The 19,991-nt window shown below is 30.3% G+C and overlaps 1 protein-coding gene across 3 annotated transcripts in view; it reads left to right on the top strand.

Annotated features, from left to right (window-relative positions):
* Positions 1–19,991, top strand: part of LOC113523163 (C3 and PZP-like alpha-2-macroglobulin domain-containing protein 8) — a 267,491-nt gene that overhangs the window by 123,866 nt on the left and 123,634 nt on the right. For 2 of the 3 annotated variants that reach the window (XM_052898520.1, XM_052898521.1), the window contains exon 3: positions 5,514–5,692. In XM_052898520.1, the coding sequence (XP_052754480.1) occupies positions 5,514–5,692 (179 nt within the window). Of the gene's footprint in view, positions 1–5,513; positions 5,693–17,509; positions 17,583–19,991 lie in introns of those variants that run through there. The other variant, XM_052898522.1, reaches the window with a different exon arrangement.

Here is a 19,991-nt window from a genome sequence, read left to right on the forward strand (position 1 = left end):
AAGTTATACAAATAGAGTCAACAAAAAATTAAATACTTTTAAAGTCATTCGAAGCAATTACGAGTATTTTTACAAGAGTAGATGATTGCTTCTGACTATCTTGTCTTAACCATATTTATTATATATAGTTTTACATATAATATTATAATTTTATGTCACAGACATTGATAAAGAACAAGACCTATCACATATAAAGAATTGTACTTTATAAATTGGTTCTCTTTAATACAGCACAATAATTCTCTTCTTTCTTTATATTAAATGCCATAAATTGCCCGCAAGAATACTATTTATAACAGTAAAACCGCTAGAATAAAATGAACAACACCAATATAGATGGAAAATAAAAAAAAATACCGATTTAACCTCAATGGAATACTGAAGATCTTTTGCAGGTTTCCTTTGTAAACGGTTGTATCGATTGAGTACACTAAAGCTGCTGGCAACTGTCCATTGAGATCTTTTCTCTTCAGATTCATTTGTATGGTATTACATAGATTATGTTACAGCTTCTATCTCTAGATTTCCTTTACTATAAGTACTAGTATTATATTTGTGTTATGAATTAATTTTATGATTTTGTATTTTGGTATAGAGTGTGAAATATGATAGTGAAGTTACAAGGTATGGAGGCTAGGCAGAGTATACTATAGTTGATAGTATTATAGCGTATTCTTTAATGACCATGCTACTGTTCATGTCTACAGGCGACGATTGCCGTTTTCCATCAGGTAAGTCGGTAGCTCAATAAATGGTAAAAGAATATTAATACAGAATATAAACCGTATTAGTCTGTCTTTTTCTTAATCAGATTTTGTTACTACTTTAATAAAAGTTAAATAGGAAGAAAAACACTGATTCAAATTAAATATACCTTCACTTAAGTCCTCTACAGCAAGCATTTACACGTTACCTACTTCATTAATTGAAGGGAAGACTATAAAAATTTGATGAGAGCGACGTTACGGCGACGCAAAGAAAGTAGAGCTACGTTTGAGACAAAATTGAGAGAGAAATATATACTAAAGTTTATTTACACTGTTTGGTTAGAGTTAGCGAAATGAACTTGTACTATTCATTAGAATATCCATTTAGTAGGTATTGCTTCAGTTCACGCCAAAGCGTAGCTTGCCTTTGTACAGTTAATTTACTTCGGTTAATTAGGTTTGGAGGTGTCGTCGCCTTGTTATTGTAAGTCAAGCTAATTAAAACAATAATGATTTGTTGTGCAGCCGTTAGAGTGTATAAATTTTGTTCACCCACAAATGAAATTATTTGTGCTAAAAGAACCATATAAGAATTTATTATAACTTCTAAGAATTCTATATTATAGAGGAGTTTTATTTTTTTTTACGCTTTATTGCAGTAATATTATATAAATGATTTATGGATACTGCATAAGACCGCTTAGTAAGTTCTATTGCTAAGCAATCGTTTCCAGACAACAAGTTTATTTTTTATTTATTAGAATTTTTTATTATCTTAAATCAGATTAAGACAGAGTTATCAGTTATGGCAATAATTTCTATGCTATATCTCATTAATACAATAAGCAGAAACTCAAATATAAGTAAGACATCATACATTTCTTCCATCGTAATTTGTTTAATAGATATTCTGTTATGTTGGACATTATCATTATCCGTTGTTATAAGATTAATTTTACTTTAAGCATTATTATTAGTATCTTAATATTCATTGTAATTATTATGCTGTATATAAAATGTCTTTAAATTCTTAGTATTTTTCATTACCTTTCGTTCTACATCTCGCAAATATCGTCTTATGTTTCGTTGTTTGTAAGATTTAATTTCTATTTGTTGCTTAAATTTTAAGATGTATCGATGACATTATCTGCGGTAACATAATTTACCAACCAACTTAGCAGGGCAGCGTTCCGGGAACTACGCTATATCTTTTCATCCAAAAAGACAAAGATTGTAGACGAAGTGCGTGTTGCAAGTAATGATCGACAGAAGCGAAATATGGTCTTATACTTTACCCGTATGCAAAAGCTTCAAATTATTCTGCAATCTATTTAAAGAACTATGCTTGTAGTTTATTTTTGTGATGAAAGAATCATTTATTCTTGATCAATGAGGCTATCCGCGGAAAACTCAAATTCACATATTCCGAAGGATAAGAAAGCTAAAGATACAATGGGTTTTTTTTAATGGGTGATAATGGAATGGTAACCCCACCCGCGCTATTGGTATACACCGGCGGGGCACCAGTGAAGGATGATAGGTGAGGATGAAGTAGGTCAGTTAGCCCATCGTGACGAATTCAACAAGAATTGTTTACGATGGTTTCCAAGGGAAACCACGTGGAGGTCGACCTAATAGGGCATATTACTAGCAATGGAGCTATCAAATTCCATTGCTAACAATCCTTTCCCTCCAATACAATGGGATTTTCACATAGCTCGAAAAACCAATAACCAATGGGAAAGAAAGGTTCTTCAGTGGTGATCTTATATGGGCGAACACAGTGTAGGACAACCTTCCATTAGGTGGAGTGATGACCTCAGATTGCAAATGCAGATTGCGGTGGCCCAGGGTCGTTCCTTATGGCAGTCTATGGGGGAGGCCTATGTTCAACCAGTGGACGGTTAATATGATGATACGACTGATATGATGATGATGATGATGATGATCCTATTCATTATCACAATACTATAATAATGAATTGCCGTTGATACACTCCCTTAATATAATGTATGTGATTATCTATGTTTCTGATTTAATACTATCACAGCTAATTAGTTTTGACCTGCGAGGCATGTGATTGCATATTATGTAAACTATCATGATAATACTAATACATATAATATTGTATACATTGTATAGAGTAATCATATTATATACTAACTGCGTTAGTTGCAAATTCAGCAATATATGGTAAATGTTAAATCCCCTAAGTGGTTATTTTAACTGTGCAAGTTTTATATAAAGTATGAGTTGCTGCTTTGATCTTCAATATCCTTGATTACGAGTATTTCTAATTATTGATACTGTTTAGGAAAAACTACTGTGTACTAAAAGATTTTTTTTCTCCTAATTATCATAACAATGCACAGCCAAACAAAAAAAAACTTTAAATATTTTTTTTTTTATTTCAAATTAAAGGAAAATCACGACACCACGCTTGCAAAGCTGCAAACAAGAGCAATGATTAGAAATAGAAATTGCATAACAAATATTTTACCACATTAAAGAATAAAATCTTAAATTTAAGACGTGAATGGTTATTTGATTGGAATTGTTTTGTTTAATTCCGCTAATATTAGTATGTATGTGACTTTGATAGCACTTAAAGACATAAAAAAAACACCTATTTCCGTAGAATGTTTAAGATATGAACTATTTTTTTGGATTATTGATCGAAATAGACAAAGCGATAAAATTAGACGAATGTATTAGCCAAGTAAACAGTTTTACAAAGAAAAAAGATGCTCCGTTGTTGATAAAATTTTTATTTACTAACCGAATGGCTCCATAATGTCTTATGTTTGATAAGGGTTGAACAGTCGATATGTCGGACACATCCATTTCAGGATTTTCCTTTGAGACAACCTTTTTATTTATTTGCTGAACACGACTATCTACTGAAAGGTACGCTTATCGTATATAGCAGTGATAAAATATGAGACATTATTTACAAAGTAACTCCCAAAGCAGCAGTCAAGGATTAAATGTCTACTTACAATAAGCAGAAATAGAACAGTGGATAAAGTTACTAAGAGTAGACAATTATTATGCTGCCTGCCGTTGGTAACTTTATCCTACTTGATCCATTATTGTATTTTCTATTCAATTCACAGTAATAAGTCGACGTTTAATAGACTAACAATATTGCATCTCCCAACCGCAATGGAATAATTTTATGGTATCACGACACTTCTATTTTATTCTTTTCTGTCTGTTTGAATTTTGTTTATAAGAACAATTTTGTACAATATATACATACCAAGTAAACAGGCATTTAAAGTCTTTTAGAGAAGAACTAGCTGATCCGGCAAACGTTGTTCTGCCATATAAATATTTTTTTACCCTAATCACTAAATATGTTTTAAAAGCTATTATCGTGCCTACCAAATATATATAAAAAATCTTAAAAAGCTCGACGACAAGCACTGTGACACGCAATTTGTATATATGAGATTTTAACCTATATTATCAAAGAATGAAATTTTTGTTTGTATTCTAAAAATGAACATACTTAAACTATAGTCTATTTCGTTACAATGTAATGGAAATATGTTTAGACGAATAACTGACCCTACAATAAGATAATATGCAAAAGTACCTAGTACAAATAAAAAATATATTAATTAGTTGAATATTTCGATATGTTGAGCACTAACTTTATTTAGAAAATACACTTGATATTTATCAATAAATTATAATAAATATTTATCAATAAATAAATGAAGTATAATTTCTGTGATAATTTCAACAAAGCATTGTTACCTTTTCATTAAGTTGAAGTAGTCTGAATTTGATCTGTTCACTGCTGGACATAAGCCTCCCCACATAGGCTGGCATTTGTATTGAATAAAATAAAATATGAATCAAAAATACATAACCCAATTCGCCTTGTAGATCCTCAACGTTCAAACAGAAAGAAGCACGAACATCCTTGTTAAACAAATTTTGTATTCGGTACACACGGAAGGGAATATAATAATTCGAACGTGTCCACACGATTTGTCGCAGTGCAGCTGACGTGCTTCAAGAATCCTTCAATGTCTGCTTCTCGATATATTTTGTATAAGATTTGCCATTCTCGATTAAACTTGACACAGTTTACCAAAGTACTAATATGAAACATGTGTTTTAAATAGGATTTTATTAATAAAATTCAGTTTGTTTAAATTTAATACTGTATAATAATGAAATTGTAAGGAAACGTTGTCTTTACATAGATCTTTAGACAAATAATATGAGGATCTTAATAATACAAAAAAATGCCTAAACAATAATTATTAGAATTGTTTTCTATTTAATTCTTTGTCTGTACATTTGTTCTAATATAACATAAAAATTGAATGTGGTTTTTACAGTTATTTATTTATTTATTTGAAAATTACTCACCACACTTACAGTCTCCCAAAACGTGTAGAGTTTATTTTACAAACTTACAAATTTTGTAAATGTTTATGTTGTCTGAATATCTACTTTAAAAGTTAGTGTATATTTTATCTTATTACGACATCTGGAAGTGACCTATTTCACTGGTTTCCTACTTCTGAAATCCACGCATGTGAAGTAGCGGGAAAAAGCTAGTTCCTTGATAAAGTTCAGTATGTTTAATAAAGAAAAGGGATTGTCTTTGGATAGAAGTTTAGAACTTGTGATACTGCGCCAATAGTGTAATATTTTTATATTGGGCACATATTTGAAAAATTTTTGGTCATGTAATATCATACCGTATTTAATACATTAAGGGTAAATCATAACATTTTTTTCTTTTAAAAATATTTTATATTTACAATTACAATTTTGTTCCAGTGGATTTTCGGTTGTGGCACCAGAAGTAGCTGTGCCCGGAAAGACAACAGCTGTCCTTGTCACCCTACATGGAAGAGCTGGAGATGAGCTGGATCCTCTGAATGTCACCGTCAGACTCGAGACGCAAGATGCCGATAACGATGTGAAACTGTTGACCACTGCGAGCCAGATGATTACAGGTGTGTTTTTATCTACCTTCTATTTAGAGGATAGGGTTCAAACTGTAGATATTGACGGTGTAAAATCTAAGGGAGCTAATATTAAGATGGGCGTTCCACAAGGGTCAATCTTAGGCCCCTTTCTCTTTTTAATCTACATAAATGACCTTCCCTTTATGGTAGAGAAAATTGCAGATATAGTGCTGTTTGCGGATGATACTTCGTTAGTGTTTAAAATTGGACGTCAAAGTAATCAATTAGACGATGTAAATTGTGCTATGTCTGCAATATTAAATTGGTTTACATGTAATAACCTATTATTAAATTCCAGCAAAACAAAGTGTATAAAATTTACACTTCCTAATGTAAGACTAATAAATACACAGTTATTGCTTAATGACGAAATAGTAAATTTTGTTAATGATACAGTTTTTTTAGGTATAACAGTGGACTCGAAATTACAATGGGGGCCCCATATTTCAAAATTGGCCAGTAGACTCAGTTCTGCTGCATATGCAATTAGAAGAATTAGGCAATTAACAGACGTGGCGACGGCTAAACTTGTATATTTTAGTTATTTCCATAGCATAATGTCTTATGGCATACTGCTGTGGGGTAAAGCAGCCGATATAAATACTATATTTGTTTTACAAAAGAGAGCCATACGTTCTATTTATGGTATGGGTTCAAGAGAGTCATTACGTCAGTGCTTTAAAGACTCAAATATCCTCACAGTTACTTCACAATACATTTATGAAAATATTATGTATACACGGAAGAACTTAGCGAGTTTTAAAAAACTCAAAGACTGTACAAGTAGAAACTTACGCAATATAAATAAGCTTATTTTACCTAAATGCCGTCTGCACAAAATCAGTAATTCATTCTATGGTAATTGCATAAGATTTTATAATAAACTGCCGGAATCTGCATTAAATCTGACAGAGAGGCAATTCAAATCTTATATTAAACAATTTTTATGTAAGAAAGCCTATTACAGGATAGACGAATTCATAGATGACAACATATCAAGTAAATAATTAGTTTATTAGCATACAACGTTATAATTTTATTTTCTCATTGCTTTCTTGATTTAATTGATTAATTTTAGAAATATGAAAGCGTAGCGGTTTTTTGTATTAATTGCCGCATGCATTCTTATGTAAAATGTGAATACTATAACTATCAGATGGCAATTGTGAGTAGCTTTGACGTGGTCTGGTGTTTTGAGTAGTCATGCTCACTAAAATGTCCAGACTTGTGGCGGCGTGGTGGGCCGGGTCATTGGGCTCCCTAAAATATGGTCGAGCGCAGTGATGGCTGGCTCATCCGTCATACTCGTGAACGGGTGCTGCTTGTAGGGACTGGTCTGCTCTAATCACTATGACTGATTTCCTCTTATTAATTGTTTAACCAGTTGGTTATGTATTCAATTTTTTTTTTCTTTTTGAGTATTTAATTGAATTAGTGCTAATTGGTGGTTTGTATTCACACAATTAAACTTAAAAATGTAAAATAATAATAAAATTATTTAAAAGAGCATCACGCAAGTTTCTTGCTCGTTCTTCTTGTGATGAGACAGCTTTCCGAACGAGCGGTAAATTAAAAAAAATGTAATGACTTTTCAAAAGTGCTTCAATGTAAGTTTATTTGAATAAATGATTCTATTCTATTCTATTCTATTCTACTATGTATTTTCAAATGCAAACAAGTATAAAAATAATCGATATTATATTATAAAGAGGAAAGGATCGATTTTATTGTATATTTTTTTGTTTATTTGTAATAGATAAACTTAAAAACTAAAATTACATAAATGATTTTAGAAATTCTTTCACCTGTACAAGGCTACATTGTCAGTGAGTAATATAGGCTATATATTATTTTCTGTCTACACGTGCGAAGCCGGAGCGTATCGGTAGTATATTACAAAAGATTATATTTTTTATATTGCATATAATGTAAATAAAGTATATTTATTAATTCATTGATAGATACTAATACAATAGAAGATAGATCAGGGTTTTTATTATGAAAATTAAAGTTCTAGTTAGTGTTATAGTGAAAGAAAATAGAACAGTTATTTTCAAAGAAAAAAAAATCACGTCAGTAAAATAAAAACCTAAAAATTATATTAAATTATTCACAATTTAAATTTAGTATTATAAATACTTTACGCGTATTTATCTTGATGCAATAATATATTTAAAAAACTTCAGAAACTTTTCTATTTAATGAGATATACAACTTTAAATTTGATTTCTGACCTGTTTGTACACGTTTACTCGTATCTTAACTTTCAACGTTTATTTTTTAACATAATTTTTCTACAGACCCTGGTAATTATTGATTATTCTCATGCTAATTGCTTCACCTTAAGTTTGCTAAAATTAAATATTTGGTCGCGAAATTTGGAATAAAATATCAAAAAAGGATTTAAATTTCAAATTAAAAATTATAATTGATATGGCGATTAAATTATGGGTATAACACCTTAATCCTGGGGAATGGCAATACATGAAGGGGACAGAATATCCATAGCAGTATTCATGTATATAGGTGACAGTTACGATTTTTCATTAGGTGGGAAACTTCTTTGCCATTTTAAGTTGCAAAAAGAAATACTGGTTTCAGACTAAATATGTCAATCTATAAATCGTAATCCGATAAAATGGTAAAAGTATTTTTTTAAGAACTTGAAATAGTAAACAAGATTTCATCTAATTAAAAGTGGTCACTATCGCTTATTGATACCAACAGCGCCATAAATACGTAATATAAACAAATAACATAATTTATTGTCGATGATCATATTGATGCATGAATTAGTTGCACCGACAAGAGGAAACTCTTAAATGAAAATGAAAGATCATATTGTATTTATTTTATAATTGTTATTTTATGATATTAGGAAAACTGGCAGCTGATAGTAAATACACTTGGTACCTGTCACCTATAAATATGAATAATATTCCTAAAGACCATATGATTATGCTTTCTCACCCAGTGATTACATAGCCATACTCTAGAAACATTAAAATTAATGAGTTCTTTTTTTAATTTGTTTCAAGTAGTTGTATTGAAATCAATGTTAGGTACATTGATTCTTTTTTATCATTATTATCTACTTGTGTCTATAATTATGTTTATATAAAAAACAAATTTTACTTCAACAACATTAAATCCAAAGTTATTTCAAAATGAAGCAGCAAATATTACCGTGATCAGGAATCTACAGCTTGCTGTTGGACCGTCATGTCCCAGATACGAAGAAGTTATTACGACTTCTGTAAAAATCTCATCCGTTTCACAGATACTGTTATTGAAAACTCCAGTTACTGGCAGATGTAGCTAAAGTACATTCCGAATTGTATATTGAAAAATATTTTTCCATCCACTGGGAATTTTATAGCTAATTATATTACTTTAGATATATTTTATTATCTATATTTGGTAATACGTAGTAAGTTTCATTTCTTAGTTTTTTGCAACTATGATTATGTAATAAGTTATTTAAGCTTTCCTGACTCATGCAAAGTGATATAAAAGGTCGGCTTAAGACTGTTGGTATTCTCTGAATGTATCTGAAGGGATGTTTTCCCTTGATAAGTTCAGAAATAAATATTCGAACACGATTTAAAGTAGAAAACAAATACGTACTTAAAAACATACTTATATTATTTTTTTAATTAGTATTATAAATATGTAGGTAAGTTTATATTTTATCTTTTAATTGTTTATTATGTCTTCACACCGTAATAAATCATCATAAAATTTAGTATACACATACTATTTGGAATGGAGAAAAACATACGATACTTTTTATATCGACGAATATATCTTGGTCACAGGGAAAAAGTTACAAGTAAAAGGTAGTTCAATAGAATATCAACTCAATGATATATACTTGGAAGCTATTTCATTCACTAACTAGAGTGTATATAGCGCAGCAAGACGATTCAGAATAAATATCAATTTACGATGTCTCCGGGAATCATAAAGACATTTTGTGACGTCTAGAAAACTTCAACCATTTCGCTGCTTCAATTTCTAGTGCACCGCAGTGCCATCCTTAAACTTGAATGTATTTTCTATTTCCATTAAAACTTTCTTAATGTTTCATTTTAGCTGTCCGTCATTCTATTTTGGTTTTTGTAATCATTTGAAAACAAATGGACGTGACAGTCGCAAAAATCAAGCTTAAACTCCACTTTAATATTTGAAGTCAAATTCTCACAAGTTTTTGTCAGTTTTAAGCCGTTATGTTTATTTGATGTTTATGCTATCTACAATTATAAAGTTATTTATCCTGGCTGACTATTTACGCACAGCCAAATCTGCTTTATCTAAAAATTTGAAATTGGAACATGGATTCATTTTATATTGTAAGCAACCGCTAAGAGAGAATTTTGAAAATTAAACTCAAAGACAAAACACGATACCATGCATTCAATGCCAACGGCAATAGCTAATACACGATAAAAACATAGTCATTAAGATCCTTTTAAGAGAGTATTTTACTAATAAATTTGATCATTTTTTTTAAAGAAACAAGCATCGAAAAATAACAAAAACTTCGAACCTGACACATATTAATAGCTGGATGTGCTGTGGTCGTATGAGAGCCTTGAAATACCATATACTTGCTACGGGATGCCTTGATATATATTGGATCTACGCAGTATTGCATACGGCATACTATATTGATAAATACTTTTAAAATATCTGAACTTTAACAACATGAATTTAATTATTTTATATATCAATTAACTTAACTTTATGGACACTCACTATTATATATGGGTTCCTTACATACATGTGCTTATATTACTTGCATACACCCACTCTAACTTGCCTACCTCGCTATGGAATCAAAATTTTTGTTTGTATAAGTAAAATCCGTTATTGGCTGTATTCATAAGAGACTTAGCATGTAAGTTATTTTTTTAAGAGCTGTGGATTTTTGTATAAAATAAAGTAAAAAAAAAATAAAAAAATACATATTGGTTGAAAAACTAATGTATAGTTGTTTCAGTTTCAAAGGTAAGATTGGCACTGAAGCATTCAATCAAATCAAAGGAATCTTAACTCATAAAGAGTATCAGGGCATTACGAAGAACTCTGTGACATATATGTTCATATCGTGACAGTTGCCATATTACATTAAATAGATCGTTAACTTGTTAAATATTCTATGCTGCACAAAAAAAAGTAGTTGTTAATAGTAACTAAAATAACTAAAAACACAACTACTCGTACAATGTACATGCGATAGTCGACAAAAATTCACAAGTTTTACACAAAAGAACAGCACAGACATTTATCTACGTCGAGATACTGTCGGAACTGCGACGTCGTGCACCGTACAACTTGGCTTTGCTATAGTGGGCACCCATTCATTATTTTTTTGTAATCGTTTCTCATGTAATCCTGTCATGCTTCGCCTAGTTAAATAGTATTTATAGAACTAAGGTTTTTGTTTAGATATTTTACATAATTGCACCTTCTACCTAACAATAAAGAATTTTTATCATTTATTGGAGTCAAATTTCACAGTGATAGAATCCTTATTTAACACTTTTTTATAAATAAAACTTGACTGAAAATTTATAAACAATTTTCTTAGATAGTTGGTACCATTCTTTTTTAATTCGTGTAACATATGTAAGTATTTTAAATAACATTCCTTTCATTTAATAGCTAATAAAAAAGGTTGTACAACTTTAGAGGGCCTACTATGAAACGTTTTCCGAAAATCTGGGGCCGAACGAAACACAAATTTGATGTTAAAATTACAATACATACCGACTAAAAATGTTAAAATATCGTTCCTTTGCACTTTTATGCTAGGATTTATGATGAACGAAATGATAAGCTCCATTTATTAGGCCGATTTTGTATAAACGAAAATACGAAATTGAGTCCGAAAAATTTGGAATTTCATTTAGATGGTAAACCTATATGGTTATAATAATAGATGTCAATTTTCAAGTGTTGACAGTCGTACGCACACTAATATTAGCGGAATTAAACAAAATAATTTTAATCAACTAATGTGTATATCATCAGCTAAGATTTCGAAATGGGATCATTACGTAAAAGCAATCACGACTAAGACTTCGTAAATCAGTGTTAATACTGTTAATATCTCAAAGCCATCGGCATTTCCCCCAATGATATCGGAGCGAGGCCTAATGAATCGTGATTGTAAACTTGATAGTAGTCTGATGGATACGTGGGTATCATTGAGTTCGTTGATACCCACGTATTACAAGTCAACATCAGTAGAATACTTAGTGGAATACAATTGTATTATAAATGTAAACATTCGTAAAAATGTACTTAATTACGTTTAAATAAATGATCAAATTTTAATGAAACTTTGCTGAAGGACTGACCGTACTCTATTATGTTAACGTACATAGTTCTTTTCATACTAATTTTCACGGGAAAAAATTTATAATTTAACTAAATTATTATTTATCCTTTGTTTTTTTTTTAATAACAATTTGAAAATTATACCGTATATACAAAAACTACTTACGCAGTGTCTTATTCGACTAATACATTGGCAGAATGTTAAAACTCCCATAAAGCTAATTACAATAATTCCATAAATAGCAAGAATGTATTTGTATATTATTTTATTTTTATACTATCAGTCATTAACTGTCTACTGCTTAACGTAAGCCTCCCCTATAGGGGCGGAGGGTTGCCAGTAGTTGCCACACTTGGCAGACGAATTTAAGGCAACCGCAAATAAGTTTTGGTGCTTTAAGGACGCTGCTGCCCAACCTTCGATCATTAAATTCCTTTAGTCGTCTCTTATGATACCCATAGGAAAGGAAGGCGTGGCCTATTCTATGTTGGGACACACACGGCGATGTTGACAATAATAGCATCATCATTTTCATTTAAGAGTTTCCTCTTGTCGGTGAAACTAATTCATGCATCTTCCTCCAGCCAGCTCTATCCCAGGCCATATCCTTTATCTCCCTATACGACATGACGCCTAGTGTTTCCTTTATCTGTCTTATGTAGTTAATCCTCGGTCTTCCTCTTCCTCTTTTGCCCTCTATCTTTCCTTCTATTATGCTCTTAAAAAAATCGTCATGTCGTATAAGGTGGCCCAGCATTTTGCCTCTTCTACTCTTTATTATTTCAATCAACGCTCTCCTCTCGTTTACTTCTTTAATACAATAATAGCATTGCCTACTAAATGTGGCCACTCTGACTCTCTCTTGAGCTGCTCTCATCCTTTCTGTGACTCAAAAATGATTGTACGAAAAAAAAATAATATATTGTTCTCGGTACACACACATATAAAACAATGTCAATATAAAACAAAGTTAATATAAAATAAAGGCGTTGACCGCGTCTGTCTGTTTCTCCGCTAACTTGTTATACACCACAGAATGGATTTTGATATGAGTTTCACTGTCGTTTAGATATTTTTACATTAGAATTATATATTATAATATGTCCTAGTTTACATACTATTTTACATTGCAGTTTACGTGTGTAAAACCGTAAAGGGTTACCAGTTCATTTAAGTTTCAAAGTAAAACAAATAAAGTATAAACATTCCACTTTATTTATTAAAAAGCAGGGAATCTTTAAAAATCAACTCTCCCATGAAAGATAACATAAAAACTGAAGAACCCTGGGGTGTTATAACGCAGCATTATTAAAAAGGACCAAATTCCTAAATTGGCTGCTTAGTATTCTTTCTTCAATGGGGAGCGACATGAAATTTCCATAAGTACAAAGCAACAATATACGACGTAATATTTTGTTCAAGGGGAGTCCTTTGCATAGAAATCTGAGATTGGCTTTGTTCGGACGCACAAACAAGCAGAGTTAGTATTCAGAGACATTCAGTCTCGAATACAGGAAGTGTTTCGATTGGCGGATAAATTCTTTGTTTTTATAAAGAAAACGGTGTGAACCACACCCGAATACTGTTCAGCATTACTCAATATAATATTTTTATCGAGAATCGAAATATTGTCGAGCTATCATATTTTGTTGGGTTGTTTATCAGCCATTTTATGTTAATGTGACCTCAGAAACGTCCCTTGGCATTTGAAGTCAATCAAACTGGCCTAGTGAGCGTAATTGCGAAGTAAACAAACTTATTGATGTCCTTAATCATAATATACTTATTGAAGTATATTATGATACATTATACAAAAGCTATCAAATAGATTTATTAATTGCAGCCTTCCATTTTTTTAATCATTTGTATAAATATTTTAAATACAATTTTAAATATAGGTGTAACATTTTTTTCTTGTTTATTTATTGTTAACACTAACACTATTTATCTATATTTAGGTCATATTTTGGCTCTAATTTCTACACATACATACACAACTTTCTCTCTCAATCATTTTCTTATTCTATCGTTATGTTTGTAAATTGCCTTGCTTATTTCCTATATTGTATAATGCAAATAAAGTATACTCATTCATTCATTCATTTTTTTAAAGTGCCCTGGTTCTGAAAATTTCTCACTTCATCCACAGTACTTTCAAATACTTAATACTGATACTATTCTCTAATTTCAAGCTTTGTGGATAAACAAATAGGATATCTAATAATAATTTAATTTATATTCCAGAATATATTTAATTCCAAATGTGTTTATTTATAATAATTCACTGTTTATGTTCTGAGTTCTTAATATAGTATATATATTTCGCAATCCTATTAATAATACAGAGAAGAAGAAAATAAAATGAAAAATTAATTGCAAAATTGTAAAGTAATGCCATTGCGAAAATATTATAATACAATAATACATAATGTTGATAATGATGAATATACAATATTCACAATGTAAAAGAAAATAAAAACGAAGTGAATTTGCTTACAAAAGAGATATTGCTAATCATAGCAGCATCTAACTAACAAGACTGCTTTCCTTTTACCGGCAATCTAATTTTTCCGTTTCATCTGATGAGACGGCGCAGCTGACTCCGACAGCACGGTTCGTTAGCCGGGACACGAGGCAAATCGGATTTCTTTGCGGAAGAATTAGCAATCACTTTGTACCATTAACACCTGATGTTGAATTTGGAGATATTGCAGCGGTAATAAAAAAATTCGATTCGTTAAAAGAATTTCTATGTCATTTATCATTATGCTGATTATGTTTATTGTTTGATTCAAATATCCGAGAGACTGTAAAAGAAGAATCTGTAAAAAAATTTGTAATTTTAATATATATTTTACGTGTTGTCTTTCATAATTATAAAAAATATTTAGATTTATTTTTATTTTTAATTATTCTGACAAATCTTCAAAGTTCACGATTGTATTAGTTTTCTACCAATTTTATCATATTTGAAGATGACTCATGGTTGAAGATAGGTCATTTTAATGTGAATTTTATTCCATATAATCGAATACCAATAATTCTCATAATTAACATTATAATATAGTAGTACTTTATTCATATGTACGAGTTATTCCTTAAATACAAATAAATACCTGAAAACTTTCTAAGTACAAACAAAGATAATTAAATATCTAAATTATTTAAATTAAATTTAAAACGACTACCTCTGCTCTGTGTTATAAACGTTTTAAAAAGCTGAAACGTTTTCATTACGCTCAAGTATTTTACAGCCGATTTCAAATTTGAGTGTTCGCCGTGAGCATACTTAAATTCTACTCAAATTGAGAATACTTGGAAAATAGAAAGCGGTGAATGATTGTATTTTTAGCAAACAAACAGTTATTGTACTACTAATCGGAATGTGTATAAGAAGATTGATTAAGGATGAAATATATTCATATTTTTTTTACATCACTAACGTAGAAGCTAAGTGTTTGAATTCATAGTAGTTATTCCAAAAAGCGAACACCATAGCCTGCGAATGACTGTAATATTAGCCTATTCGTTTGGAGGTAAAAAACGAATCACAAAATGTGAGTGGATTGAATAGCGATCGGAGATTGATGGCTGTTATACAATTTCTGGTAATTATAAAAGTATTCCAAATGAGTATTGACAATTGTATCCATAATAATTATAGCGTAATTAAAAAAATTATAATCAACTGATCTGTAACAATAGGTCTAATGTACGCGATCATAAGGGAATCTGTGAAGATTTACTATACACTAAGATAAAAAGTTACAGACAGCAATATAAATAGAGTTCTTTACAAAAGGATTAAATACAGATACGATTGATAATTCATATGTAAATAGAATTGTTACAATGGTATATTCAAATGTGCTTCTACAACAAAAAGAAAAATATTTAAAGTTGTATAAAAAAAACGTATATTTACTACGACTTTCATCATTTCTATTCATTTCTTATATTTTCCACACAAATACTCTATTTTTGTCAATAAATGTATAGATATTTGAGTAGTAAATTATAGAAGTACAAATATAGGTCATATTTGTATTTCTATAAATAGAAACTCAAAAGCTTATCAATTTTCTGGCGTATAGATGGATTTGCCTTGCTTGCGTTACTTTATAGAGAAACTTGGCAACGTTTACCTTACAAGCAATATTTCTCCTTCAATAAAATGGCGTCATTCCAATGTCAATATTATAAGAGCTTTATTTGGTGTTAAAATTATATAATTTACTTTCAAATCAGGATTTTACATTGTCGGCTGAAATTGTCTAAGATTGTCGTTAAATAGCGTCACCATCATTTCAGCCATTAATCCTCAATTGCTGGATATAAACCTTTCCTATGGAGTGAGTATATAATATGTTGGTACATCATAAAAAATCACATTCAGTAAAAAAAATGCCAACAGAAAAAAGAGAATATATTGTTTTCTAAATACTATTTTTCTGTGAATATTATTGAAAAAACTAGTCGCAAATCAAATGTACCTAATGAATGTGACTATAAAGCTGCAAATATGAAATAATAAGATTTTTCCATAAAATAACAGAACAATTTTTATCCCGAGGCACGCGGACATGCTCGTTATCGACAAGCTTTTTGTTTCGTTTCTATTTTTTTCAACAAAAAGTTTAAACCAGATCCCTCTCTGGTTAGCTGGCAGCCAGTGCTCATTCCACTATTTTTTCGTTGCCAAGAGCATTGCAAAGTGCGATCTTCAAATGTATAATTTGTCATGCTCTTCTCTGAAGTATACTTACCTACTAGTGTAGGTTTTGACTGGGAAAAAATTTCCAGATTGCAAAAATATTAAATGTAGGTATTTAGGTATTAAGTACTTTCGATGATTAAAATATTTATGTGTCAAATAAATTATAATAAACAAAATAGAGTTATTAACTTGGAATGAAAATTAAATAAATATTACGTAAACCAGCCAATTACGACTATACAGTTAATGGTTTAAAATTCTTCGCTGCGTATTTCTCGGAGAAAAATTGAAAGCCAACGGTTTCGATCTTGACAAAAATGCCTTGAGAGGGAACAAAAAGTTTTTGACTGATACCTTCTCCAATTTTGAATGATCTGGGTAACTAATATCTAAAATATTTTACAAATAATAATTATATTTGAGAGAAAAATATTTATTAAAATCGAAGTTTCTTTTGTTTTAATTTTAAGAATATATGTTTCGATTCGTCGTATAGAGATAGTACGTATAAAAGAGTAAAGCGGACACAACACGTCCCCGCAGTTTTATCTGTTAAACAAACCGAGCTGAATCAAGTCCCGTACATCAGGCACGTTGATAAATTGCGCGATTAATCTACCGCGAAGTAATTTTATTCAAAAGAACTTGACGCGAATACGGATCCGAGTGTAAAGTGAAATACAGTGATTTATTTCGTTATAACATAGCAGTTTTCGATTAGATGGAAGACGAATAGTTGCAACTCAGCAAGTGAAATATGAACGATGATGAATCGCCGGTAGACGAAATTAAGTTGGCGTCAGCTAACAAAACGAGTAAGTTGGCGAATAGCGCGTAGACTGATTAATGTAAAAACTAAAAGAAAAGCTTGATAATATTATACGTACATATATGTATAATCATTCAAAAGTATTATTAAAGCAGTACAATCTTCTGGTAAAACTAATTTGTCATTATATGAACCGGTAACTATATTTACATTTTGTAGTAGTTAATTTAAAAAGATATTATAAAATAACAAAATAGAGGAAGTTTCATAGAATTCCAATGATAAATTAAAACGGTAGGTATTTGTAGTCGTCATTCATTATTCAGTTTCGACGATACTGATGAATAAAATTGTAACGCAGATCACGCATGGAAATCTTTTACGAAGAAGATTAAGAAGAGAGAGAGAAAGATAAATGGTTTCTATGCGAGAATAATCATGAAGCAAAACGTGAGAGTAATAATAAAAATTATAATTTGTAAGAGAAGACATAAATATTATAATTTACAATAAGTAATACGTACAATAATAAACCAGAGTATTGAGAAAATAACTAAATCTTTCAATCTGTTGACTAATAAAAATTTGCATTATTTTTGAGTAATAATAAATAGAAGCTATAAATTATTTATTTTCTATTTACAGGTAATATTTTCGGATAAAATTTCTAACAAATACAATATATTTTAGTTACTTCCAAACTAAGATGTTTAAAAAGTCACGGTGTGGGACGTGACCTAAATTTAATTTCTCTAGTGAAAGTTTTAATTGAATTTACGTTAGACAGGGCTGGTGAATGCCTTTCTAATTACTCAAACAGGGAAACAGATTTCCGCATGTACCAAGATAGTATAGGAGTGAACATGTTGCGAAGACAAATTGCTTTTGTGTTTATTAAATTGCAGAAACATTTATATATTGCGGGTATTCCAAAGATCACAAAAGGATTGAAGCATGCTGGAATTTAATAAGCTTAAGTTTATTGTTGAATAACGAAATATCTTTTCATGACCTCTTTTAGATTTAGCTTTGTATGATGTATTTATATTATCAGTCACAAATATTTCCAACTATTATTTACTAGATCTATCCCGCGGCTTTGCTTCTATAAATCACAATGTTGGGATATAACTTATCTATGTATTTTTCGAGGAATAATATATATCCATCCGTCTTTATAAAATTTCGCGTTGATAAACAGTAATAAGATTACAAAATACAATAGCCAAAATATGTACTCTAAACGAAAAATATCAGACAACCAAATATTCTTGTGAAATAAGAATATTTTGTTAAATTCTATAAAATCAGGCCCTGTGATGTATTTAGTCCTAAATCAGTCTAAAGAAGATATTTTCCGATATTTTCTCATTTTTATAATATATACATGACATAAAATAAATTCAATATTTCACTTACTTATTCACCAAATCAAATAAATTGAATATTAATGAGGCAAAAAACAGTAAACAATCCAACAAATAATAAAAGTATAAAGTTAGGAGAACATTTTTTGCGAACGTGTCTTATAATTTCTATATACGGCAAGCAATAAATGCCAATCAAGAAAAATGCCAACTTCGGAATAAATAATTTCATTGCTAGCACTAATCCTATTTCACAATATTCAAGCAACTGGTTACCTACCTTCGTAATAGTTGGCCCAGACGCAGTTGTTATTGGATTATCAACTTTATTACGTTCACCGTACGAAATATATGGTTTTATATTAGCTGCAAAGTATAATGTAGCATTGGGTTTGTCACGGGTGCTACGGGGATAGGATTGCGAAGTAAGAAACGCTATCGGACGTAATCAAATTATACTTGTTCAGTAGAAACCTTGGGATTAGTCTCGATTCTTTTGTTAGAACATTTGATTGGTGAAGATAATATTTTGTGAACAATCTTGGCAGATGTTCTAATAAAAATAAATATAATTTAATTTAATATTTGTATATTATATGATTTTATCCATATTTACTTTATAGGTAGTGCGTATTATGGGTATTATATCTATATGAGATTCTATTATATTAAAATGTATTAATAAATTAAAAAATCTTCTAAGTTCATTAACTTTTATTAATTTTCAAATATTATATATATATATATATATATATATATATATATATATATATATATATATATATATATATATATATATATATTATACAACTTAGAATGGCAAACAAGCTGACGGCCCACCTGATGAAAAGTGGTAACCGTCGCCTATAGACATGAGCAGTACCATGGACATAACAGAGTATACTGTTTCGCCCATGACACCCCCCATGCGTTGCTATTCCTGAGGACTCAGATGTTATTCCTCTGTACCCTGTAAATTCACGCCATATCCCACCCTTCAAACCGAAACACATCTATGCAAACACAACTGCTTCACGGTTGAAACACGAATGGGACAGAGGTACCCATGCAATCGACTTTTGTACAAA

Source organism: Galleria mellonella, unplaced genomic scaffold (assembly GCF_026898425.1).
Source record: "Galleria mellonella isolate WM207_F2 unplaced genomic scaffold, CSIRO_AGI_GalMel_v1 utg44, whole genome shotgun sequence".
Taxonomy (NCBI): Eukaryota; Metazoa; Arthropoda; class Insecta; order Lepidoptera; family Pyralidae; genus Galleria; species Galleria mellonella.